This window comes from Neophocaena asiaeorientalis, unplaced genomic scaffold (assembly GCF_003031525.2).
Source record: "Neophocaena asiaeorientalis asiaeorientalis breed wild unplaced genomic scaffold, Neophocaena_asiaeorientalis_V1.1 scaffold476, whole genome shotgun sequence".
Classification (NCBI taxonomy): Eukaryota; Metazoa; Chordata; class Mammalia; order Artiodactyla; family Phocoenidae; genus Neophocaena; species Neophocaena asiaeorientalis.
Genome location: NW_020172178.1, coordinates 9,102,817 through 9,130,003, shown reverse-complemented (window position 1 = coordinate 9,130,003; position 27,187 = coordinate 9,102,817). Strand labels below are relative to the sequence as shown.

Below are 27,187 nucleotides of genomic sequence, written 5' to 3'. Positions count from 1 at the left end.
TGTACCACCAGGGAAGCCCTGAATTCAATATTAAAATTTCACTTATTAGTCCCTAACATTCTACTTTTTTAAAGTTTTTTTTTTTTTTAAACTAATAAGCTTATATAGTTGTCTTTCTGAAACATGTTTATGGGGTGTTACTGGACAGATAAATAATCAAACTAACTTGATGCCTACACATCATGCAAAATGAACTGGTTCACCTGGTATCTATACATCTGAGTGAATTTCATCCTTTTTGTATAAGAGATGCCGTCACCTTTTGGAAAAGAACAGTACAGATTTACAGGCTCTTTCTTTTGAAGTTTTACCTTGCATCTTTTTTAAAGCACTCATAATCTTCTAGGTAAACAGGAATTTGAGTAGACAAGGAGAGGCAGTATAAGCAAAAGAAAGCATGTTTCTCATGGAAGTGACAGGGAGGACATGGGTGGATGTTCCCGGTCAGACCCCCTCCCAGAAGGAGGATGCCTAGGGACACCCCAGGTGGGCAATTAACTGATGTCCTGCAGTAAATCACCTAGAGACTCTGATGACACAGGACATTCAGAGTTCAAAGAATTATGGAAATGAACGAGATAACTAGTATATTCATTATATATGACGTCCAGTGGTAATCTTAAGGAACAGCACCAAATGCTAATCATTTATGGTAGAAAAGCCTTTATATTTTAGGTCTATTAAAAGATGGATGGGAGGAGGAAGAGGGAAGGGGAGGGAGGGACTGGGAGCTTGGGGTTAGGAGATGCAAACTATTACATATAGAATGGATAAACAACCAGGTCTCACTGTATAGTACAGGGAATTATATTCAATATCCTGAGATAAACCATAATGGAAAAGAATATGAAAAAGAATGTATATATGTGTATAACTGAGTCACTCTGCTGTACAACAGAAATTAAGACAACACTGTAAATCAACTATACTTCAACAGAAAAATAAATTATTAAAAAAAAATGGATGGGGTGGGGTACAGAAAAGCTACTTCTAGGACAAAAATCCAAATGGTAAATCTAGGGAATTCCCTGGTGGTCCAGTCGTTAGGACCCTGTGCTTTCACTGCTGAGGGCCCAGGTGCGATCCCTGGTTGGGGAGCTAAGATCCCACAAGCTGCGTGGTGTGGTAAATAAATAAATAATGGTAATTCTATTTGGAACGGAATTAAAAGTAAACAAAGATTTGATTTATGGGAGAACAATCAAGTTCTCAGTTTGGCAATTTTAACATATAAAACAAAGAATCAACCAAGCATAGCGTGATACTACCCTTAATACTTCTCTTTCCTCTCAATATCATGATACATCTAATGACATTCTGAATCTTTAGGGTTACTACCAATTTGCTCTGAAACATTTATTATTGTTATTTAGAAAATTAAAAGATTTTTTTCATTTTAGGATTTGAGACTGTGCACGGAACAGCTATTGATACAACCCGCTGACCTCATTCATTCAGACTTCTCCTGTTTTACTTGCACTGTGTGTTATGTGCATGTGTATTCAGCTCTACACACTTTTATCACATGTGCAGATTCATGGGATCACCACCAGTCAAGACGAAGAACAGTTCTATCTCAAGGACCTTGTGGGCGACCCTAACACAGCCACAGCCACCTATCTTCCACCTCAAGTCCCTTCCCTAAATCCTGGCAACCGCCAGTCTGTTCTCATCTCTGTAATTCTGTCATTTCAAGAATGTTATGTGAATGGAGTCAATGTAACCTTTTGAGATTGTCTCCCCCCACTCAGCATAATTCCCTTAAGATCCATCCAAATTGTTGTATTTATCAATATGCGGTACGCAGGCCTCTCTCTGCTGTGGCCTCTCCCGTTGCGGAGCACAGGCTCTGGACGCGCAGGCTCAGCGGCCATGGCTCACGGGCCCAGCTGCTCCGCAGCATGTGGGATCCTCCCGGACCGGGGCACGAACCCGCGTCCCCTGCATCGGCAGGCGGACTCTCAACCACTGCGCCACCAGGGAAGCCCAATTTGTTCCTTTTTATTGCTGAGTAGTGCTCCGTAGTGTGGATATATCACGCAAAAATGTGATTCTTCTTCTTCTTTTTTTATTTTTGGGCCATACCGCACAGCTTGCAGGATCTTAGTTCCCTGACCAGGGAGTGAACCCAGGCCACGACAGTGAAAGTGCCTAGAGTCCTAATTAACCACTGGACTGCCGGGGAATTCCCCAAAATATGATTTTTTAAAAAATAATTTTTATTTAATTAATTAATATATTTTGTATTTTATTTTAGGCTGCATTGGGTCTTAGTTGTGGCTCGTGGGATCTTCGTTACAGCATGCAGGATCTTTTGTTGCGGCGTGCGGGCTGCAGAGCACGTTGGCACGCAGGCACAAGCGCACTCTAGTTGAGGCACGTGGGCTCAGTTGTTGTAGCATGCGGGCTTAGTTGCCCTGCAGCGTGTGGGATCTTAGTTCCCAGACCAGGGATCAAACCCGAGTCCCCTGCACTGGAAGGCAGATTCTTTACTGCTGGACCACCAGGGAAGTCCCAGTTTCTTTTTTTTATATTTACACCTTTATTCCAATTGGAATCCAACCTTGTATAAGATGTGAGAAATGGCTGCAAATTTATTTTTTTTCCTGATCACTACCAACCTCCCCAATACAGAACAGTGATTCTTCACTCTCTTTTCTTTTTCTTTTTTTAAATAAAAGAACCCCTTGAAAATCTGATGAAGATCACCCTTCCTAGAAAAAAATGTACATACATACAGGGGGGTTCATACATGGGACCGAAATTAAGAAACACAAATAAAAATTAAGTTATGATTTTACAGAAGCAGGCAGATAAAAATCATTGGCATCCAGAGGTAGGGAACAAGAGGAGAGATGAGATGGGGTGGGAGGGCAAGCTAAAAGTTGGTTTGTCTACAGGCTTGTCTGCCTTCACTTGGTACCAAGTGGATGTGCTTTACTAGATTTCATTATTTGGAACCTATCTCATTTTCAGCACTTAAATGAACAGTGCCAGAGGCATAATCAAATCTTTTTTTTTTGCTGACCACTATCTTCATCCTCAAAGAATGTGGAATTGGGTCAGTGATTTTCTATATACAGAATTTCTGGAAATATTCTTTTGTGAACTTCTTTTTAATATCAGAGGCTCCAAGAAAGAAAGATGGTTATTATTATAAAAGCACTACTATAAGAGGTAATGGGCGGGTTAGTGGACACAGCCATAGGACCAGGGGCCAGGAATCCTGGGTCTGTCTCAGGCGTTCCCACTTCTATTTAACCTCAGAAGACCTGGTGAGCTCTCTTGCCCTATTTCCTTATTGCTAATATGGGGGTTTGGTGACCTCTTTTTATCTCTAAAATTTTCTGAGCTGGGGAAAGGGACATGAGAAAACTCCACCACCAGGTTTCTTCCAGGATCTAGGAACAATTCCCTTTAAACTGGCTGATTTAGAGCAACACGTAGGCATTTTGCTAATTGCTCTGCAGTACACGGAAAACCCCTCCTTGTAAGCAACTAATATGAACACGAGAGACAGAGACCCAGATCAACACTTGGTTTACAAATGCCACCTGCACAAATCCTGGCATCAGACAGGTTCTGAGCTCTCAGTTACACCATAGAAAATAGCAGACATATAGACAGTTTACTGACAGTGTCAGTCCAATGTGCTGCTTTGGCCCAAACTACAGAGAGAGGCAGCAGCAGCAGGGAGAGAAATGGAAACCCAAGTGTCATCACTTTCGGTACAAAACCAAAGCTACAGACACCTGGAATACTCTGCAATTCTAAGTGCCACATCTCAAGGTGAAAGAATGGAGGTGGACAAAGTCCAGAGAAGGGAAATGAACTGAACAAAGAGATGAACGGGTGTTCCATGTGAGGATGTATTTTTAAAAGTTAGGACCAGGCCAACATAAATTCGGTTCCTGCACGCTGGAATTAAAGGAAATAATAATACGTGAATAAGCACACACCTACTAGAGTCTCTGGATTCCGACAAACGGGGCTGGCCTGAAGGTAGAGTAACTGTCAGGTGTGGTAAGCATGTCCTTTAGGGTCTTAAGTCTCATGAATACTCACTCTATGGTGAAAGCCTTAAGAGTGAGGGTGGTTAGACACAACAACAGCTAGAGCGTGGCTGAGAAAGACACAGGCCAAAAATTTAAACCAATTAAGGCAAAACTGGGATACTATACATTTTCCAGAGCTGTGCTGTCCAATGTGGTAGCCACTGGCTGCACAGGGCTTTATAAATTTAACTGAGACAAAACTGAAAATCATTTCCACAGTTCAAGTGCTCAACGGTCACATGTGGCTCAGGCTTCTACCCAGCCAGGCCTTACCCAATAAAAGCCTACTGAGGGGCTTCCCCGGTGGCGCAGTGGTTAAGAGCCCCCCTGCCAATGCAGCGGACATGGTTTCTGGAAAGATCCCACATGCTGCGGAGCAACTAAACCCGTGCGCCGTTAAGTACTGAGCCTGTGCCCTACAGCCTGCGAGCCACAACTACAGAAGCTCGTGCTCCTAGAGCCCGTGCTCCGCAACAAAGAGAAGCCCCCACTCGATGCAACTAGACAAAGCCCGCGTGCAACAACAAAGACCCAATGCAGCCATAAATAAATTAATTAATTAAAAAAACGAACAACAACAAAAAAACCACAGCTTACTGAGTGTACCAAGGAGATCAGAGCCTTGGGATAAATATGCCAGAACCTGCAGGACTGCTTTGAAAGAAATGTCAAGAAGGGAAATCAAGCAAATCCAACCCCAGTAGTCCATAAGCAAAAGGATGCTTCCCAGTGTTAGGAGGCCTCTTGGTTAATGGGAGACTCTGAGAGAACACACTGGAATGGTCTCAAACTTACCATGGTCGCTGTACCGCCTCTGCTTCTGGCTTGAAGAAACACTTCTCTGGACTTTGTGGTGAGGAGACTGGCCAGTACTGTTGTTGAGGTCACTGCTTGGCCTAACCTTAGCAAGTGAAAGATTGCTGCTAGAACTGGAATCACTAGCATCCAGCTAAGAGAAAATGAGAAAAACAGAGCAAACCACAACACGAGCCCAAATGGTTTATTATGAAACTAAACTTACAATACACAAACCTCTCATAAGTAGTTCACTGAGAGAGAAGAATCAGTGTACCAAGATGACAACCCTAAACTCAGGCAAAAGGATTTTTCTGACTGCTGGAAAAACTCACACGAGGATAAATATTTATGTTCTTCTTTCCAGGCTTTTTCAAAAAACTTAAAACGGTCTATTTATTTCATCTGATACTTTACATTATTTAAAAACTACTAATGACTATAGGTTAACCTAATGGAAGCCAAATTATTAAAGGTTATCTTAAAGTTAAAATAGCATCTCATAATAGTCATAGGACTTAGATAAGTTATTTGAAGGTAAATTAAAAAATATTATCAAATGTTATACACACTAAAAAAAAAACTAAGTTTACATGAGCTAATAATTCACAAAAAGGATATTGTAGGTTTTTATCTGATTATTCTTACCTCTGAAGATTTTCTCCCCAACAACAAGTATGTAGCTGTGATTTCATCATATTTCATCTTACTAAGAGATTCTTGAATTTCGTCTTGTGAATATCCCATTCCCACCATAATATCTAAAAGAAGGGTATAATATAGTTTATGTGTTTCATTTGGTTAAGAAATCATTATGTTACAGGGTAAAATAATTTCCTTTATTTGACCCAAAAGATCACACATTTTCTAACATAAACGGGCAGTTGGCTTATTTCCGAGTTACTGAGTGCTATTACAGGAAACTGCAGATAAGTTCTAAATATGACAAAACATATAAGCTGATTCATGTAACTTATACTTAACTTCCCATTATCCCCATTTTAGGCATACACATATGAATCAAAACAGAAATATGTTACTTGTACACACACCAACATGCAGGCACAGAATAATTACCTATTCTTTTCTGGTCTGAGATGTCCAGTTCTGGTTCAACAAATGGTTTTAGTTCATCTTCCTCATGCCCTGCATTGATCCACCTGTCCTTCATGATTTGCTGAAAGGTGAACTGTTCATTAGCAGCATAAAATGAAACATTCTGATAATCACAATACTTAGGAAAGTTTATTTTCAACATTTCATCGATTATGGCTCAAAGGATAACTTTTAAAAAATGTCTCAATGTTACTTAAAAAACCCCAGGATAGTATTCAATACGTCATACAAACCAAGCAAAGTTCTAAAAATACTTTAAAGACGCTCCAAAGTTGTTCCTTATTTCCACTTATGAGATTACCTCTAGAGTGCCTCGTTTTATTGGATTTAGCACCAGGAAACGTTTGAGAAGGTTTTCACAGTCTGTGGACATGTAGAAAGGGATTCTGTATTTCCCTCTTAATACTCTCTCTCTCAGTTCCTTTGGGGAGGTAGAGAGGAAAGAAAACTAGTGAGTCAACTTTTAGGTTAAAAAAGAACTCAAAGAACCCCACTGAAACAACAGTAACACATTAACTCTTATCATTTTATAAAATCCTTTTAGCTTTCTGAAGAACGTGGATGCAACCACTTCTTATACCTTTAGGTTCTGTCCATCAAAGGGGAGTGACCCGCTGACTAGAGTGTAAAGAATGACGCCGAGGCTCCACACGTCCACTTCCGGCCCATCGTATTTCTTGCCCTGGAAGAGCTCTGGGGCTGCATACGGAGGACTGCCACAAAACGTATCCAGTTTACTGCCAACAGTAAATTCATTGCTAAAACCAAAGTCAGCTATTTTAATGTTCATATCAGCATCTAACAATAGATTTTCAGCCTAGAGGGAAAACACCAAGACAAAAATGAAATTTAACCAAAATAGAATCAGAACTGTGATAGAATCAGGCATTTCACAAAAGCTTTTTGTAATGATGTAAAGTTAATATATCCTAATGAATAAGAGAACATTCTTTCTAGAGAAAAAAAAATAGGAGCTAAATCAGAATTCCTCATCTTTCAGCATTAATAACCGGTAACAGATATGAGGTGTAGTCATCCCTCAGTCTTCTTAGGGGACTGGTTCTAGGACCCCCTGTGGATACCATAATCCATCGTCATACAAAACAGTATAGTACAGCCAGCCCTCCTTAGCCACAGATGCAGAACCCGGGATATGGAGGCCCGACTGTAAAGACTGATTCTAGCACTAATTATATAGCAAATGTCCACGATGAATAAAATCTTTAAAGAGCTTTTTAAGAATAAGGGGCTTTTAAAAAATAGATACTTGCTTTAGGTGGAGAGCCACATTTCATAAACACTGCTAAGTAAGCTGCATAATGGCTATCATTGAGGAGGGAGCATCCTAAACTGCATTCAAGATAGAGATCACAGTCTTTTCCACTTGTTTCAACAAACATTTACCATGTGGCAATTACACACCAGGTGTTGTATTAGTGTCTGGATATATAGACAGACAGGGTCCTGCCCTCAAAAAGCTGACAATTTAGAAAAATAAGCAGCTACACTCTTGGTCCTAACTGCTGTGACAGAGAAGTGGGGAGTCATGGGCCCAGCACTGAAAGGTATGGTACGGCTTCCTAGAGGGGGTGAAACTAAAACCGCTGCCTGGAAGATTAGTTGATAGTAGTGGGCGTGTTAACCGGAGGTATTTCAAGCAGAATAAACAGTGTGAAAACCCTGCTGAGACAGAACACGTTTTTCTCAAGAAACTGAAAGGCAGTGTGTGGTAGAGAGATGCAGAGAGACACAGCTGGGGATGTGGCCATGTCTGAATTACAAAGGGCCAGCCAAGTGACTTGTAGTCAAGAAGTTTGGGTTTGTAACCTAAGGGCAACAGGAAGCCACTGAAAAAGTCATTCAAGCGGGAAATGACAATCCGCGGGCCTCTCACTGTTGTGGCCTCTCCCGTTGCGGAGCACAGGCTCCGGACGCGCAGGCTCAGCGGCCATGGCTCACGGGCCCAGCCGCTCCGCGGCATGTGGGATCTTCCTGGACCGGGGCACGAACCCGTGTCCCCTGCATCGGCAGGCGTACTCTCAACCACTGAGCCACCAGGGAAGCCCGGGAAACGACCATCTTATTTGTGTTTTTAAAGGACCATTCTGGTTACAATGTAGGAAACAGACATGGAAGAAAGAGGCAAAATTGGAAGCAGGGAAGACCAGGCAAGAGGCTAGTGCAGTAATCAGGTACGAGATATGCTGGTGGTCTGGACTAGGAGAGTGTGAGTGGGGACAGAAAAGAGTGAACTCAAGTGATACTCAGGAAACAGCAGCAAAAAGACCTGGGGTCTGAGTGGACGGCAGGGTAACGGAGAGAGAGGCACCTGAAGGACAGTCACCACAATGAGAAATAAAAATTCAAGTTTAGGAAGGAAGAGTTTAGGTGTTGAACTTGCTGAACCCAAGCTACCTGAGGGATGCTGATGTGAAGGTGTCCTTTTGTCAGCTGGACACTAAATCCTAGAAGAGAGCTCTGGCTGCAGGAATGGATCTGGGGGTCATCAGCATATACGTGGCCACTGCAGCTACTGGAGTGGATGTGAATGCAGCAAGGGTGGGTGAACAGAGAACAAGCAAACTGATAACAGTTATGTGAGGAGAGAGAATAAGTGAATATCAAGTTAAGAGAGAATCTAAACAATGTTTAGAGAAATACAGCTGTGAAGGTGAAGAGGAAAAAAAGGGTGTACCAGGAAGGGGAATCGGGGTGGGGAGGTTTTTTGGTAAAAGAGGGTATAAACTTGAGCATGTTTTTATACATGCTGCTAGTGACACGCCAGCAGAGAGAGAGGGCAGACGAAGAAGGGAGAGATGGGAGGAAAGAGAGTGAAGCAGCCTCTGGAGGGACACAGGACCCAGAACACAGAGGGAGGGACAGCAGAGGCACCCCACTGTCCTGTAACAAGAGGGAAATCCTGAAGGGTTATGGGTGGATGCAGGTGCAGCTGGGAAAGGAGTCTCTGCCTGGTGTTTCTATTTTCTCTGTGAAATAGGAAACCTTACCCTATGCCAGGAGTGTGGGCAGAGGTGGAGAACCGTGAAGTAGGTCTCATTTAAATAACGCTGCTGTTAACAGGAGAGAATGCTGACTAGAAAAACAGAAAAGGATGCCAGGCAGCACTGAGGACACTGTGCAGGTGAGAGCGTGCATTTCTGGAGGCCCCCATCTGTTTGGTGGTAGGATGATTCTTCTCCAGAGACCAACTATGAGCTGCCTTAACTGAAATGTAAAATGTATCTTAGGATTTTTTTTTAATTTAATAACACAGTCTAATCTATGCCTCCTTTGTGTCACGAGCACGGGGAGAACTGAGCACACACAAGGAAAGTGTACAATAGTAAGGGCACTATGACTCACCTTGAGGTCTCTGTGGACGATCCGCTTTTGGTGGCAGTACTGGACTGCAGACACTATCTGGACAGGAGACACGCAAGGTTATTAGTCGTCGCTGGTGCAGACTGCTCAGTGAGCACTCACTTCAATGTCTGTGTGGACCTCTAAATATAACCTTCTCATGCTTTGAACTTTTCAATTTGGAGAGATTGAGAGTGAGTGCAAGAAGAGCTAAGTGAGGCTGTTCTTCTCTTCTTTCTAATTTTAACTAGGAAGTCTCTTCTTGAGCCCTGCCCCGAATCAGAAGGCTCTGGTGCAACTTCTGCATGCCCACGTTGTCAACTCAAAACCAAGCCGGCAGTTACGGACTATCCGTGCTGGGTGCTTATCCAGGTTGGTTCTCCCCAGCCAGTCCCTACGACACTCTCTTCCTTTTGGCTAATGCAGGTTCAAGAACAGCAAAAATGACTTCACTTCTCTGAGGACCAGTTTCCTCTTCCTTAAAATGGAAGGATGAATGTTGTAGTGTATGTGAACTACAAACTATGGAAACTATTATGTGCTTTATCAGTAAGAATCCCTCCTACTCTCAGCAAATGATATGCTTTCATTTAGTCAACTTTTGACTACTCCTGGGATTAGCGCTGTTATTATTATTATTTTTTTGGCTGTGCTGTGCAGCTTGTGGGATCTTAGTTCCCCAAGCAGGGATTGAATCTGGGCCCTCAGCAGTGAAAGTGCAGAGTCCCAAACACAGGACTGCCAGGGAATTCCCTGATTGGCACTGTTAAATAACTGCTCTACTGAAATTTCACACTTACTAGCAATTTTTAAGTCTCCTTGTCTAATTATAAAACTTTTATATCCTTATTATAAAAACTTTAGGAAATACAGAAAAGTACATACAAGAATATGCTTTTAAAACCAGCAAATAGAGATGACATCTTCTGTTATTCTGGTGCATTTGTCTCTAGTCTCTACTTTGGTATTACATATGTGTATTTAAATATATATGATTACACATCTACAAAACTGGTGTTATAATGAAAATACTGCTTGTTTCTCCAAATCATCATCAACTTTGTTGTAAGCAACATGCATGTAACTGCACTGGACACAAAAACTCAGAGAGGGCTGTTCTATTGGTCGCCATTTTGGTTCAGAATAAGCAGCAAGGATAAGTTGGGCTGGGGTTAGGGTGGGAATGATGCCAAAATCAAGGCTTCACTAAGCAACTTCATACTTTATGAAGTGCATATGCAGAAGACCAGCCCACTCATAATCAACTAAAGGTACACAAATTCCAATGCCAAAGTATCAGTTTTAAGAGCATCTGTTAACAATTACGCCGTTCTATATTGTCAGCATGAAAACTGGGAAAGTGAAATAGCGATAGATTTGTTTCCCTCAAAGTAACAGGTTTATTGCCTAGGAAGGACATAGGTAAATTTTATCTTACTTCTGCCTGATCAAATTTTCCCTGTTCCCCGCAACCCAGCCCCCATATTGAGATTTCTCTCATAGGTTATTTTCAAATTCTGCTTCCGAACCAGATTTGACAATGTCCTACCCTTTCTCAAAGAGAATTTCTCTTCTTTTACCTCCACACAGCTCAAAGCTAACCTGATGCCACAATAACCTGAAAGTACTCAACTTTCAATTATTGCTTTTTTGCTTTCTGCTTTTAAGGTAAAAGCAGTTATTTCCAAAGAAGGCTGACAACCCAGATGTTTCCCAGGTGAAATAAGAATGCACGCCTAATTCACTTCCAGCAACACATGAAAGAACAGAGGCAGCAAGACCAGTAACCCACCCAGAAAGAGCTGAGGAAAGAAGACGGAGCCAGGAATCGCTTCCCTCTCTTTGAAAAGAATGAGAGCTCAGCCAGCATAAATTAAAACAGCATAAACAGTAACAAGGATGAGAGTGGGGAAGGAAATGGGAAGAGGGAAAGCCATCTGCTGATGAATATGGAAAGAAGGGCCTATTTCTGACAGAAAACAGATCAAGCATAGTGTACACTCTTGTGTGTGGCATACCTTTCTCTCTGTAATAAATAGGAAAACGTTTTATTTCATCAGAGTAATAATGACATAAACTTTTGGAAGGCATGGCAATCAGAAACAGAGAAAAGTGGAAGCACCAGTATGCCTGATCCTTCCAGGCTTAGTAAGTGGACTTACGGAAATACTATGGCAGGAGAAAAGATTACATTAACTGTGAGCACTGTGAATCAAGCCAGCAATTGTACAAGTGCATAAACTCTCTCCTGGACCAACTAACAGGTCCCTCAAATAATGCTTCAGAACTTCTGCAGGAAATTAAGAAGATGTGTGATAAATGTCCAAGTATCCCTGACAAGTCAGACCCCCACCTGGGGGATGGGCAGAGATGGAAGAAGAGAGGACAGGTCTAAGCACTGAACTGCTTCCCTGGAGAAAGTCCAGGCTCAAACCTGCTGCTGCCGGCTGGCAAGAGCCTTTTCCTCACAGTCAATAAATCATATTTGCATAAACATGTGCAAGTCAGATAGATTCATCCGAGTGGGAAGGAATTTCAGTTTTATGAGGCAAGAAAATCTTGACTTTTAGGTGGCCAATTTATAAAAATTAAGAGTACAGTTATGGAAAGGGCCAAACAGACTTGTTTTGTAATAAAGAGAAATTTGAGCTTCCTTCCGTAGACCACAGGATAAAATGATATCAGAACTGGAGAGGATTTCAGAATTAATCAAGTATAACTTCCTCTTTTTATAGCTAGAAAAACTGAGGATCAGAGAATTTAAATGATGGCCAAAGTCAATTTCAACTTTGATATTTAACAGGCTTTAATTCAAAGTACCATTGGTACTTTTAAATCAAATTAAATTTAAGCAACAGCAAAAGTTAAGAAATTTATTTGTAAGTGGTTAACTGTAAACACTAGACTAAGCAAGTCAAAAGAGGCAACTGTTAGGAGAAATCTTGAAGATTGGTTAAACTTGCCTTTCTAAATACTGTGAAACCCTTAAAGACTCCTATCTATACTTCTACTTTAACAACCTTAAATGTAAATAAAACAAACATTTAAAGGTTCTGAGAGAAATGAGGCTATACCGCCACTTAAATACAGAACTTAAAACTATGGGAGGACAGCGTTAATTTAGAATAAAGTACCTGCTCCTTCCTTTATCTAAATCAGGGGTGGGTAAATTATGGTCTGTAGGCTCAATGTGGCCCACCATCTGTTTTTGCAAATAAAGTATCGTTGGGACACGGTCATATGAGCGCATTTATTCACATACTGTCTAAGCTGCTTCTGCGCTACTACAGCAGTTAAAGAGCTGCGACAGGCTGGATGGCCTACAAAGCCTACAATATTTACTATCTGGCACTTTACAGAAAGAGTTTGCTGATTCCTAATCTAAGTAAGACCACATCATAATGATTAAGAATTTTAGACCTGTCTCTGACTCAGTGGCAGGTTTCCTACTTGCCAGTCATCAAATTTTGGGCAAATTATTTAGTCTTCCTGTGCCTCAGTTTCCTTATCTTTAGCAAATGGGCATAACACTCTCTACTCACAAGGCTGCTCCAAGATTTACATTAATGTAGGCAAAACACTTATCCCAATATTTAGCAGGTAATGACCATTCAATAAATAGTAATTGTTATTAGAGTTAAGTCACCTTTATGCTTAAAACCTATTTATTAAAATGAGTGTCTCTTTAAGGCCATGGGGTAAAGCAAGCAAAAAGGTGAGCCATTAATTCACAGGTTAAGTTCTGTTTGTTTTTGGCTTATATAAGACAAAACTAATAATGAATTTTGGGATTGTGCCACTTCTTGCTAAAACTTGGGAATGGTTTTCTTTAATGCAATCTCAAGTGTTTGCAAGGCTCTTGTTTTTTAAGGCTCAACTGTCAAAAAACTAAGGTTAAGAGTGGGACTAAAAAACCCCACAAGAGTGGGACTAAAATTTCAATTACAAAGCTAGAACTAGAACCCATGGTTGCCTCTAGCACAGTGCCTTAGGCATGAAAGCACTTAATGTATTTTTGTTGTGTTGAACTGAATGGCCAAACCCTGATCCATTCTATGGGCCTTCTGACATTTATAGAGACAAACACTTGTTTGCTTTAGGGTTTAAGCAAGAAAACATATTAAATCAATAAATTAAAGGTGCAGCAATCCATACCTGTCTAAATTTAGCTCTTGCTTCTTTTTCCTTCATTCTTCCATGTGCAACCAAATAGTCAAACACTTCACCTATAATTGAGAGAAATAAAAGTAAGCAGAAGTCCTACTTCTGAGCATTAACTTTCCCATAAACTGAAAATGTTTCACTTTTAGCAATGCTCTAATTTTAATTTTTAAAATTTTATTTATTTATTTTGCGGTACGCGGGCCTCTCACTGTTGTGGCCTCTCCCGCTGCGGAGCACAGGCTCCGGACGCGCAGGCTCAGCGACCACAGCTCACGGGCCCAGCCGCTCCACGGCATGTGGGATCTTCCCGGACTGGGGCACGAACCCAGTCCCCTGCATCGGCAGGCTGACTCTCAACCACTGAGCCACCAGGGAAGCCCGCTCTAATTTTAATTTTTAAAATATAGGTATGAAAATAAACAGAAATATGTGGAATCTGAACTTAGCCTTAACAATAGGCAAAGTTTATAGATAAAATCTTTTAAGCTAAAGATAAACCTTAACATTAAATTCTCATGTTTAAATTATAAAACTTTTATTTTAAAGGTTATATTTCCAGTATGCTTTAATAAAAACTTGGCAATGAAAAGTGAAAGTTAAAATGGTTAAGTGATTTGTATTAAAAGAAGATGTCTTCACTATAGGACCATGACAAAAAAGCATTTCCTGAATATACTCATTCATTCAACAAATAATTATTGAGTGTCTACTAACTGCTGAGAACCGTTCTAGGCTCTGGGGAAACATAGCAGTGAACAAAGCAAAGTCCTTTTCCTCATGGGGAAACATAGCAGTGAACAAAGCAAAGTCCTTTTCCTCATGGAGTTTACATTCTAGGAGGGGGTAGACAGATAATAAACAAACAAATGAATATACAGTATATAAGATGATAAAAAGTACTGTGGAGAAAAGTCAGGGGAAAGAAACAGGAAGTGTGTTTGTGTGTGTAAGCATTGTGCTGACTACTGTGAGGGAGTGGACACTAGTTATCTGGGAGAAAGATTCTAGACAGAGACAAGAGCAAGGAGGCCACGAGGCTGGAGAAGCGTGAACAAGGGAAAAGGGAGGTAGTGAACGAGCACAGAGATGGTAGGAGAAGCGAGAACAAGAAGAGTCCTGTGGGTGCTGTTCTAAGTGAGAGGAGAAGCAGAGGAGAATATGAAATGACTGGCTTCTGGCTGCTAGAGGGAGAAGAGGGTTAGGGCTGAGGAAGGGACCGGGAAACCGACTGGGATGAGCGCAATATTCAGGACAAGAGAGAGGGTGGCCGGGCCTAGAGTGGGAAATGGCAGTGGTGCTGACAAGTGGGGAGATTCAGGACACAGTGTAAAGGAAAAGCCAACAGAACTCACTGGTGGACGTCTAGGTGGTAGTTTACACAGTATTAATTCCTCAGGGAAGAGAAGTGACATTTCAAGGAACCTATCAGTACTGCCAATTGCTTATCAATTTGGAGTAAAGAAACACCTCTGAAATCAACAAAGAGTACTAATTTAGCAAACTGGATATAAAATGTGTTTGGGAAAAAAATCACATTTACTTCATACAAATAAAGAATATTTCCATCAGCTTAGTGACAACAGTTAACTAAAATATTTTGATACTTAAAAAACGCTTAGTTTCAGGACTTAAATATTGTTGAGGAAAAGGTTATTCTGAACTGTACATTAATATCTCTGACTTAAACTTTTAGCCCTAACTTTGAATAAATTTTAAAATAATAAACGGGTATAAATATTTTCAAGTTATCACTGACTGCCTAATGATCTTTTAAAAGGAATTACCTATTGTTAATTTACATCACGCAATTCATTTAACTATGATGAATTATAAAATTAAATGTCAGCTCAGTAAAATGTCAGTATTTTCTATGAGAATGACCTTTCTATTTGCAGAATAATATACTATGTCAAAACAAGTGGTTAAAAAGTGAAAACAAAGATGCGTGCATAACATATGGAACAGTTTTGACTTTTTAGAAAAACGTAATGGATTAAACCCAGTAGTTGTAGAGTCACACAGATAAAGTCCAAGTCTGTCAATATAATTTTAAGATATTTTAAAATTCAAATGCAATATAAATCTGTTAAGAGATTTTGGAACCATAAACTCACAGTCACTAAGTTATAAACCAGAAATACAACCCAGATTGCTTATTTTTCCCCTTATTAAAAATGCATTAACACTCAGATTAAGCAGCTGAATTGAAAACCTCTCAAGGCTATTATTTATTAGGAGAAAAAATTGCAAACAGTGGCCCTCCCTGCCCAGGTCACGGCCCATGTGGTTGATGAAAGGACACTGGACAGGACAGTTCAGAAAGCCCTTGGTTTTAGTTCAGGTCCTGCCACTATAACCAGTGATGAAACCACCAGCATAGAAAAACCATTCAGAGCTTTAGGTTCATCTGTAAAAATTAGGCAATTGCCCTGGATGACTTCTAAGATTCCTTCCAATTCTAAAATTCCATGATTGTACCAAATTGAAAAATACGAGGCTGGGGAGGAGTAGGTAACCATTTTTTTAAAAAATTTTATTTATTTATTTAGGCTGCATGGGGTCTTAGTTGCAGCATGCGGGCTTCTTGGTCGTGGCATGCAGACTCTTAGTTGCGGCATGCGAACTCTCAGCTGCGGCATGCATGTGGGATCTAGTTCCCCGACCAGGGATGGAACCTGGGCCCCCTGCATTGGGAGCACGGAGTCTTACCCACTGGACCACCAGGGAAGTCCCTAGGTAGCCAATTTAATGAAACGTTTGTTGTTCAAAATGGCAAACGTATCACCAATAAAACAGCTGCCCTGGAGATGGTGCTTTGCTGAGCTGATTAAAACAAATGGCCCAAGCCAATAAACCATCACCACCACCAATCAGTGCTGTTATAATGCTGAGCAACGGCACTGAGCCCTCAAAGGAGGGCTGTGCTCCCGTGCTCAGTAAGAAGCTCAGAGACATGTAACTTATGAGGTCACACTGCCAATGACAGGCACTGGCTGGATCGACTCCATGTCTGTCTTTTCTGGAGTCCATCCTCCTCCTGGATGGACACTTCTCAGATTCTCAGATGTTTCTGACTCCTCCTACACAGAGCAATCTCTAGTACCTAAAATAGATGGGAACGGAAAGCCATGACTGACTGACCAATCAGTAGAGGCTATATGGTGTTGGAAGGCTGGGCTCCAGGCCTGGCAACATGACCACGGTGAGATTTCCCAGCCTCCAATTCCTCAAGGGTAAAAGCCCATCGCTCACTGCCTGGCCACATCACCGAGGCATTCGAAAGTCAAAGGAGACCAGGTAAGAGGAAAAAGCACTTGTACACTGCAGTGGCTACACAAATGAAAAGATTAGGAACCGTAGATGAGTAGACAGCACTCGAACTCCGTACAGCTTACGGTTCTACAGTTAACCTTCAGCTCTTCCTACTGCCCAACTGCGAAAATCCCAACTAGATTCTCAAAGCACACCTTTAAAAGATGGAGCACACAACTAATTAGGAATTAGGAGCATGAAAAAGTGGTGCCAGGGGTGTGCCTGCTCTGCCCACAACAGGTTTACAATCTTTTATTTAATGGTTAACTCACCACAGTCAGGCTGTGATTCAACTTTCTGTCTCCAGGTTCTGCATCCTGGATCAAAGTGCTAACAAAACAAAACTCTACTATAATCAAAACAATTTAATCTATACTGTAGAGTTAAATAGAGTATGTCTCCAGTAGTTTATAATTTCATTAATTCAGTTCAATTCTTATTTGCTGAGTATCTGCTATGTGCCAGGCACTATGCTAGAGACAGGGAACATACAAAGACAAACAAGAAAGCTTCTGCCTTTCACAAACAATGAAAACTCACACACAGTCCAAAAACTACAAGCATAGCCCAACAATAACCCTAAAATAAAAATCTTTGTAAAAGATAACAGCGATATACATTCATTTCATAAAAATGTCTACATGTATACAACCTTATAGGCAAATAATTACCAGTCCTTAATCTTTATTTTAGGGAAGTCTAACCATAAACATGGTGAACACCATTTCTGGCCTTGGGAAATGATGGACACCAATGACATAAAAATCTGATAAAGACATCCATCCAACATGCAGTACACATTTATTTCAAATAGGCTAATGCACTGATAGTTTTGAAAATTCAAGTACTGGAACAAACAAAATGTGCTATATATACACAATGGAATATTATTCAACCTTGATAAAGAAAGAAATTCTGACACAGGCTACTAAATGGATGAACCTTAAGGACATTACGCTAAGTGAAACAGGAAGTCACAAAAGGACAAATACTGTATGATCCCACTCATATGAGGTCCCTAGAGTAGTCAAATTCATACAGAAAGAAAGCAGAATGGTGGTTGCCAGGGGCTGGGTGGAGGGAGGACGGGGAGTTACTGTTTAATGGAGACAGAGTTTCATTTTGGGAAAATGAAAAAGTTCTGAAGATGGATGATGATAATGGTTAACAATGTGAATGTACTTAATGCCACAGACTATACACTTGAAATGGTCAAAACAGTAAATTTTATGTTATACCATAATAAGAAAAATCCAAGCATTTGCATATTATCAATTAATGATGCTAATAATGAAACACTTAATAGCAACCCACAGAACTGCTAGGAATCAGCCTTCCTGATTCTCATTCTAGTGTATTATGATTCTGAATATTAAGTGAAACTTTAACAATTATCCGTGTGGGCTGTGTGGTTGTGTATTCTTCTAAAAGGGAAGAAAGAAAGAAAAACAATTTATAAGTTTCTTACCTCCACTGGCATACTCCATGATTAGGTAGAGTGTTTTGTCAGTTTCAATGACTTCGAATAACTTCACTAGGGGAGGGGAGAAGATACAGGAGAAAAAGAAACAAATGTCCATATGCACAGTACTATGTACATATAAACTATAACTACAAAAAGTAACTTTTTCCTGTTAAAGATTTTAATAGCTGGCCCTCTAAAAAATTCTTTTAGGAAAATTTATAATATATTACAACAGCAGAAAATATTTTATAAAAACATGGAATTCCATAAAAATAAACATAGTTTCTGGGTGCTCAAACGGTGTAACTTCAGGGTGCACTCAGCAGTCTAGTGAAGTGTATCTGCTCTCATTTCATCCTCCTGTATTACGTCTATATCTGTTCTATTCCTAAAAGTGCAAGTCCATTCACTTGTCATTATGGCTTTAAGGATACATATAATTCCACTTGAGACTTCTGTTGCTTGGGAAACATCACAATTCTCAGAGAACAAGGTCCTTTTGTTTCTTTTCTTTTTCTTAAAGATGTATTTTATTTTATTTATTTATTTATTTTGGCTGTGCCATGCAGGATCTTAGCTCCCCGACCAGGGATCCAACCTGAGCCCCTGTCAGCGAGAGTGTGGAGTCCTAACCACTGGACTGCCAGGGAATTCCTAAGGAGGTTCTTTTGTTTCTATTCTAAAGCCAGAGTTGGCAAAGTAGAAGGGATTATACTATACATAATTGAAAAGAACTTTTCAAAAAGAATTATTTTCAATGGGTCAGTGTGACTACTATAGCAGTCTCTTGTTACAGATACAAATAATATTTCTATTACTGCTAATTCATAAAACCATAACAAATCAATCAGAAATATAAAAATTTTAAATGAAACTGAAGTTACGCTCTCAAGCTATCAAATCACTATCTCCTGTATCTACTTTGGTAATACATACTTTACAATTAAATTTAGCAAAAAAGGGAGCAGGGAGGGAGAATGCTAATCTCTTATATTGTGGGTTATTTTCTGATGCTTTAACACAGAGTATTAGATCAAATAAAGTACCTTACACAGTATTGGATGTGTTTGTTGAACTGGTGAATAAAAGTACCATATCATTTTTAAGATGATATATGTTCAGGCTGTTAAGAAAAATTATTTAAAGAAATTTGAGGCATATATGCTGGTAAACCATCAACATATAAATAACAGCTTTCTAAAATTCCAATGCAAGGGGAATTCCCTGGCAGTCCAGTGGTTAGGACTCCTAGCTTCCACTGCAGGGGGCTGGGGTTCGAGCCCTGGTCAGGGAACTAAGATCCTACAAACCACGTGGCCCGGCCAAAAAATAAATAAATAAAATAAAATAAAATAAAATTCCAATGCAAATACTGGCTCTTCTGTGTAAACTATTTTAATCCAATGGGAATTTAAATTTTTAGAAATTTATATTTTCAAAGATGTCATTTAGTAGTAAGTATAGAGAACTCTAATCAGGGTACAACGTAAGTAATTAAAAAACAAAACAAAAAGGTTTAAGTTAGCTAGTTCTTGGCAGTATTTTTTTGGTGGGAAGTTGGAATTTGAAATCCAGAGTTGGCTAGCTAGTTCCCTATTGCTTTTAAAATATGATTCAATATACCAGTATTTTCTTAGGAACACAGCTAGAGCAGAAGGTTTTACACCTTTGAAAATCGTAACTCTAACTTACTATAATTCCCTCTTCTCTATCTATAAATTAAGTACAATTATGACATTTTCTAATATATTAAAAATTAGAAAATTATAATCTGATTACATATGTTTCTACTGAATTAAAGCTTTACATTAATCTTTTAACCTATCTTTAGTAATTTCAAAAAGTTAACAAAAATGATCAATATATATACACATATATATTCTAAAAGTGTACCTGGGCTGGGAGAAGGGAAGAAATCTCCTGTCACTCCTGGAATATATGTTTAGCTTTATGACATACTTTCAAGAATGCATTTAGACCCAAAAGTATTTAAGAAAGCAGAAAGTACCTATGTTTGGATGATTTAAAATCTTCATTATTCTTACTTCTCTGAAGAGCTAAAAAACAAACACACACACAATTCCCCCAATACAGGTTATTAAACATTATATTTAATGAAGATATATTTATATTCCATGGTTGCAATATAAATTTTCTCTTAGAGAATTGACTCACTGATAATGTTTAGTAGTCCACATCTAAGAAATGGAAATCCAGGGTAATTATCAAGTAGTTTTGTTACCTAATACTAAATACTTTAATTTTATCTTACGAAAAAAGCAGAGGTCCCAGAAGAGGATGATATTTTGCTATTGTGAATTATACTCTGAATTATATTTTGCTATCTTGAACACAGAAATCAGATTTAAACAGGAACAGTTTGTGATTAGACTTAATGTGATTCAGTAACTACCTAGGGGTTCTAATTCTGCAAATCAAAACTTGTATAGTCACAATGAACTGCATCATGATAATTCCAAGTAGTTCTATAAGAAGATTTTGAACAAAACCACTTCAAGCTGACTACCCATCACACAGAATAAGGGGAAATAGTAAATTGTCGCACAAACACCTGCTGTGAGTTCAGAGGCAGGTCACAGCATTAGGGCCTGGGCTAATATGAGATTTCAGAAAATAACAGAATTTTACAGGTCATCTTATACAACCCTCCTGCAAACAAATGGAAACCAGAAAAAGAGAGGAAAAGATCTTCCAAGGTCCTACTATCTTTCCATGGGGAATATGGCCAGAACTAGTCTCCCAGCACCCAGTATACTATACAGCCTACAGGAGGCAAGGCCGGAACGTGGTTTGGGAAACGAGCAGCAGCTCGCTATGGGAAAAGGAAGTTGGGGCTCTCCCTGCGTTTGTCCTTGTCCACCAGGTCTGATCTAGAACTGAATCAGCAGCTAACAGCTGAAAGGCATGGTATCTGACCCACAGACAGCTCAGAGCTAAAAACATGTAATCAAGATGAAGAGCCTTCCTGTCTAGAATACTGGATCATCCCTAAAGGCAGGAGCACTTTTATCCCCAACATAAATACTTCCTATTGCTGTTGTGGTCATTCCCACATTTTCTGTTCTGAGATGAGAAGATAGCCTCCCTGACAACCTTTCAGGCTTGAGTTCTTTCTTAATTTCCCTCTGTCAAGCTAACACAGGAATCTCGTTTTTCCAATCCATCATAGTTGGACTTGTAGCTATAATTTGAACCCCCCAGTTATTTCTACAAATGCTAAATCAGAAGAGCGCCAAGTTGGATATCATACTAACACAGCTTAGGACACTGCATTTAGAATGAAACCCTGACCACGGCCATGGCAGCCTCTGCCTACCCTCCAACCTCAGCTCCAGCCACCCTGATTTCTCTCAGATATTAGAACATACTAAGCTCTTTCCTTCCTTAGAGTCTTTTTTCCTTTTCATCCTTCAAGACTCAGGCAGATTCTCTAAAAAGCTCATCTAAGTAGGTCTCCTTTGTTTTACATCATCGCAATCTTTACTTCCTTCCTAGACTGTCTTTCAAGTTGTGATAATACATTTCTGTTTACCAGTTCACTGTTGTGTCTGTCCTCATCCACAGTGAGCACGTCTGTCTCCCTTCACTACTGCATCCTTGAAACCAAGCCTGGCCCACAACAGGAACTCATTTGTTTGACAAATGCCTGCAGGAAAGTACTAACTACCAAGAAGTGTGGTCTGAGCCAGGCTCCTTAGCATTCTAATGACCACACTGCTTTGAAATCCTGAGCAGCAGAATGCCTATCACAGGGTTGTCGTAGTTCTGCTGGCAAGAGAGGTCAAATGAAAGCGATTGTTTTTTAAATCCCTACTAGCAGTGCAGCACTAAAACATCAGAGCTAAAGTGATTAGAACCAAAGAGCAGGGAAAAAAAATGTAATACTATCGGGATTCAAGGGAGGGAGAGCTCACTTATGTCTGGGGTAGTGGGCACCATGGAGGTAACTGGATTTATGCAGTTGAAAATGGGCTGGCTATGTGTGCTCCATATATGTGAGCAAAGACAGGGAGGTGCAACCAATTAAGACTATTTAAAGAAGACCAACCCATCACTAGATCTGAAATAGGCCTTGAGAATCTCACCTTTCAACCACCACCCCAGGTGTGGTGGTTTTCAAACAGGTCCACAAATCCTTTGACAATCCTCCCCTCAAAAGGCAGAACTTAATACCCCTCCCTTTGTGTGTGGGCTGCACTGAGTGGCTTGCTTCGGCAGAGGCAATGGTGAGGGGACTTCAGAGACTGACGAGGCCGTAAAAGGCACTGGGACCCCCTCCTTGCTCCCACAGATCACTTCCTTGCATGTCGTGAGTGCACTGAGCACCTCAATGGACAGGCCCAGATGGCAAGGAAACGAGGACTCATACCCACAGCTGGTGAGGAACTGCAGGCCCTAGACAAAAGCCAGGGGAGAGGGCCTTTTGGAAGGGGATACACCAGCCCCAATCAAATCTTTGGATGCTGCATCCGTGGCTCTCACCCAAAATCTCTTGAGAGCACCTAAGCCAGAACCATCCAACTAAGTCACTCCCAAACACACGACTCGCAGAAACTGTGAGATGACACATGGCGCTCAGTTGCTAATTCTGGAGTAGTTTCTAGACAGTAGTACACCACCGGTAACACACTGAAGTCTGAACCCCCGAGTTACATACAGCAGAGGTCACACCAAGGGCTGCGTTGTGAAAACAGAGGAAAGGTGAGTGGCACCAGATAGAAGGATGAATAGTACAAGCTTACGCTGTAGAAAGAATAGCCAAAGGTTCCCTAGCAGGGTAGTGTCAGGGTATTACCAAAATAGCTTTACATATCTGCCTCTATCAGAATTATACATCAGGTAGAAATGAGTTCATAAACTCTATACCAAGTTAATCAAAGGGGGTGGGGAGAGGAAGCAAAAAGCTAATAGTGATCAAGTGTCACCTCTGTCTGAAGCTCAGCACTAGATGCTTCACGTCTATGATCCTCTCTGACTTAATTTTCACAACTCTGTCAGGTGACTACGGTCATCTCCAATGTACAGGAGAGGAGGACTAAGAAAGTTAAGAAACTCGATCAGGTTCTCTCAGCTAACACGTGCCAGAGTCCAGAGTCTGAGGTGTCTGACTCCAGAGTCCACACTCATCTCACGAGTCCAAGCAGCCACCTTTGAAATGTACAAGTAAAACAACTGACAGATTACAAGCTGGCAATACAGAGAATCCAGAGCAACAGGTGGGTATTGGCACAGAATTGTTTTAAAAGTTGACAATTTGCATATATGGTTAAAATGCCAGAGATTTCATTTATTTATCAACTGTGAACCTGATGGCTGAAGATAAATTTGGATATAAATAATTTATTGAAAAGAAAACATGAACTTTAAGCAAAGTCCCTACTAGGATTGTACAACATATTTTTAAGTTTTGCTACTATAAAAGGACATTTAAGTAAGACGTTCACCTATTTCTACTATCTTATTTCTCTACATTCCCTTTCAACCTTACGCAGATGCTAGTTGTAAAAAATAAAATGAAATAACACAGAAATGTGTAAAGTGAAAGAGTTCTCTCCTCATCGACTAATCTCCACCCTCTACACATCTTCCCATTTTTATGTCCTTTAGGAACTGGTAGACAGGAGGAGAACAAACATCTCTAAAGGCAAAGACGTGGACCCTGGTGACGAGACACTAAACACACGCACCTACAGTACCACAGAGTAAAGCAGTGTCCCCAAAGCCTGCAATGAGGGTGCACAGGAATTATCCTTGGGAAAAAACAATTTTACCAATTGATATAAAAATAAGATGAGCATATAAGAGACAGCATAGGGTAGGGTGAGATGTTACCATAGTCATCAAACTGTGATCTAAATCATCACGACCAAAGTGTTCAGACTTGCTTCTCCAGATATATAGGTATGAGACAGAATGAACAGGCCGAAGGTTGAGAGCCTGTGCTTTTCATGGCAGCTGAGTGACACGCTGGATGACAACTCATGTATTAGAAATAATGGACAGGAATATAATCGCCAACCTTTTCTTTACTAGGAAAGAGGTGAACTGTAAATCAAGATTGTGAGTAATTATTAGCTGCCTTGGATGAAGAGAAGGAGATACAGGTAAGAAGCATTCAGGGGGTAAGGGCGAGGGAGGCAGAGTTGAAGCTGACACCCAAGTTTGTGAATCTGGGTGCCACTCTGAGACAGAGAAGACTCAAGCTGCAGCGAGGAAGGTGAGCCTGGCTTTGGACATGCCACGTGAGGGGCAGTTAAGTGAGGATACTGAAAGCATAGCATGGTACTTGGTATTTGGGTCTGAAGCTCAGGAAAGAAATCTGGGCTAGAAATAAATTCTGTAGAATTATTAGCATAGGGATAGTATCCTTGGAAGGAAATGACACCGCCTAACTGTAAAATGAAAAAAGCAGAATCATCAACAAGCAAGCGTTTCAGAGAGAAGAGAGCTGAGGCCCACAGCGGAGACTCGGAAGAGGCAGCCAGAGTGACAGAATGAAATCCAGACACTAGACTCTAACGCCTACCACAGACAAACCTCTGTTTGTAACCAGCTCCCCAGACCCTGGAACGTCTCTGGGGCACTTCATGAAGGAAAGAGAGAAGGATGGTGTACCTGCTTTTTCCTCATTATGTCTCACCTACCACACTGATCACAGCGCCTTTGCTGAACAAAACAAAGACCCTCTCAGACAAAACTGAGGGAGAGAGCCTGGCAAAAGCCCAAAGAGTTTGTGGAGAAGGAACTGTCAAAATGCTCTGATGTGAAAAAGAAAGAAAAAAAAAATGTCTTTGCTTCTCTATAAACAGAATACCTCTAGAAGGACAAATAGAAACTGATGCCACTGGCGGTCCCAGGGCAGGGACCTGGATGGATGCAAGTCAAGGGGTAGATAAAGACTTTGCCTTCTATACTTTTATCTGTCCTTTGAACTCTGAATCACAACTGTAGTATCTATCTCCTCTCTTCCAATTAATTTGAATTTTAAGAAAAAGATGGAGAATGAACAAAGAAAAGTGTTTTTTGACAAAAGGGGAATTCCTGAAAAAGAAAACTGCTGTATTCTGAGGACTGTTAACAAGAAGAGTTTACTATTCCTCTTCATAGTCTGGGCCAAGGCTGCTGATGGGTGAAAGGCAGACAAGTCTTCCAGGGAATATCTCTAAAGTCCAGCAAATATGACAGCCAGCACAGTAAGGCAAAACTTAAGGAGCTTAAAGAGAGTTTAGTTACCCTCAGAACCATCTTAACATTAAAATAAACAGAATAGGAAAGTTAACAAATAACAGAGAAGATAAGAGCACTATTAAAGACCATTTGTTTAACACTAGGCAAAGGCAGTGACCTATCTCCTACCCAGGAAGAGCTGTCTATAGATGGGGGGAGATATATATGTGTGGGTGTACTACAGTGTAATTAACCAGAATTTTACTGATATCATGTAGGTTATCCCTAACTTTTTGCTGTTGTAACATTACAATGAGCATCCTTGTATATATATATCCTCATACACTTATGCAAATATATTGGCAGAGTAGACTGGGGGGCCAAAGGGCATACATGCTTTTAAAATTTTGTTAGTGCTATATTACTCTCTAAATATATATTAATTTAAACTATGTCAGCAATAACAGAGCTCCTGATTCTCTACACTCTTGCCAACAATATGTATTATCAGTTTTTTACAAATCTGGTGAAAAAATGTTATCTTTTCAGATGTTAAACATTTTTTACTTGAATATTGACCATCTGTCCTACTAATTGCATGAGTGTATCTTTTGACTATTTTCTATTAGGTTATATACTCCTGTTTCTCCTAGATTTGCAAGACCTTTTATATAGTATGGAAATAAGACCTTTGTCTGCCAGAGCAGAAAATGCTGGGTCCTTACTCAAATTCACCCTCTTTCCTTTGCTGACTTTCATAAGCAATCCTTCCAACTTTTTAAGCTATTTCATCTATTGTTTACTGCATATTTCTAAAATGCCAGATTATATTGCTTCCTTGATTTTCCATTTTAGACACTGTCTTGTGACTCCCACTTTGGATTTAACTTTTGTAAACCCTTCCAAACACAGACTTATGCTTCCCCTCTCCATCCTCTTCATGAGGTTCTATTACAGTTTTGGCTAAATAAATATTATGTTTAATTTTTATTGCTAAAAGCAGTACATATAGTTTTAAAAGTTGAACTGTGTAATGTAATATATCTCTCCACCCTCAACCCTTGTTCATAATGTCAAGCACTTTCAACTCAGGTATTTGCTGCCTTACTTTCTCTTTTTTTAATATATATATATTTTTTGACATGGACAATTTTAAAGTCTTTATTGAATTTGTTACAATATTGCTGTTTCATGTTTTGGTTTATTGGCCACAAGGTATGTGGGATCTTAGCTCCCCGACCAGGGATCGAACACGCACCCCCTGCATTGCAAGGCAAAGTCTTAACCACTGGACCGCCAGGGAAGTCCCTGCTACCTTACTTCTGAATAGCATGCTTGTGCTGTTATTCTATGATTTCTTAGCCCCTCCCCCTGATATTAGCTATTTTCTTAGTATTGGCAGTGAAGATTTAGCTCTCTTACATCCTGTCCCCCACCCCACATCCCTTCCCACCTTCCTCCTGATCAGTTACCATAATATTTGGCTAAAGTATTCAGTTTACATTATATAAATATTCTTTATAGCCACACTTGGAATGCATTTCCATTCTTTTTATTTATCAAAAATGTTTCTGATTTCCTCTGAGCTAATGACTGTCTCGGTTATTTTGTTCACTTAGGTTTTCTATGTATCTCTCACTTTACTAATTCATCCTTAAACTTTGTAACAGAAGTGTATATCTCCTCTCAAATACTTGCAAATAGTCACGTTTTCTTTCTCCCCCCCCCCCCC

At 40.2% G+C, this 27,187-nt stretch overlaps 1 protein-coding gene across 8 annotated transcripts in view; it reads right to left on the bottom strand.

Annotated features, from left to right (window-relative positions):
* Positions 1-27,187, bottom strand: part of MARK3 (microtubule affinity regulating kinase 3) — an 87,063-nt gene that overhangs the window by 20,697 nt on the left and 39,179 nt on the right. For 5 of the 8 annotated variants that reach the window (XM_024757820.1, XM_024757806.1, XM_024757837.1 and 2 more), the window contains exons 3-11: positions 20,276-20,324; positions 18,271-18,336; positions 13,482-13,552; positions 9,330-9,386; positions 6,547-6,783; positions 6,268-6,387; positions 5,928-6,027; positions 5,499-5,611; positions 4,851-5,004 (exon numbers count right to left, since the gene is read on the bottom strand). In XM_024757820.1, coding sequence (XP_024613588.1) covers positions 4,851-5,004; positions 5,499-5,611; positions 5,928-6,027; positions 6,268-6,387; positions 6,547-6,783; positions 9,330-9,386; positions 13,482-13,552; positions 18,271-18,336; positions 20,276-20,303 — 946 coding nt within the window. In that variant the 5' untranslated portion in view covers positions 20,304-20,324. The remainder of the gene's footprint in view (positions 1-4,850; positions 5,005-5,498; positions 5,612-5,927; positions 6,028-6,267; positions 6,388-6,546; positions 6,784-9,329; positions 9,387-13,481; positions 13,553-18,270; positions 18,337-20,275; positions 20,325-27,187) is intronic. The other 3 variants (XM_024757828.1, XM_024757785.1, XM_024757791.1) reach the window with 1 other exon arrangement.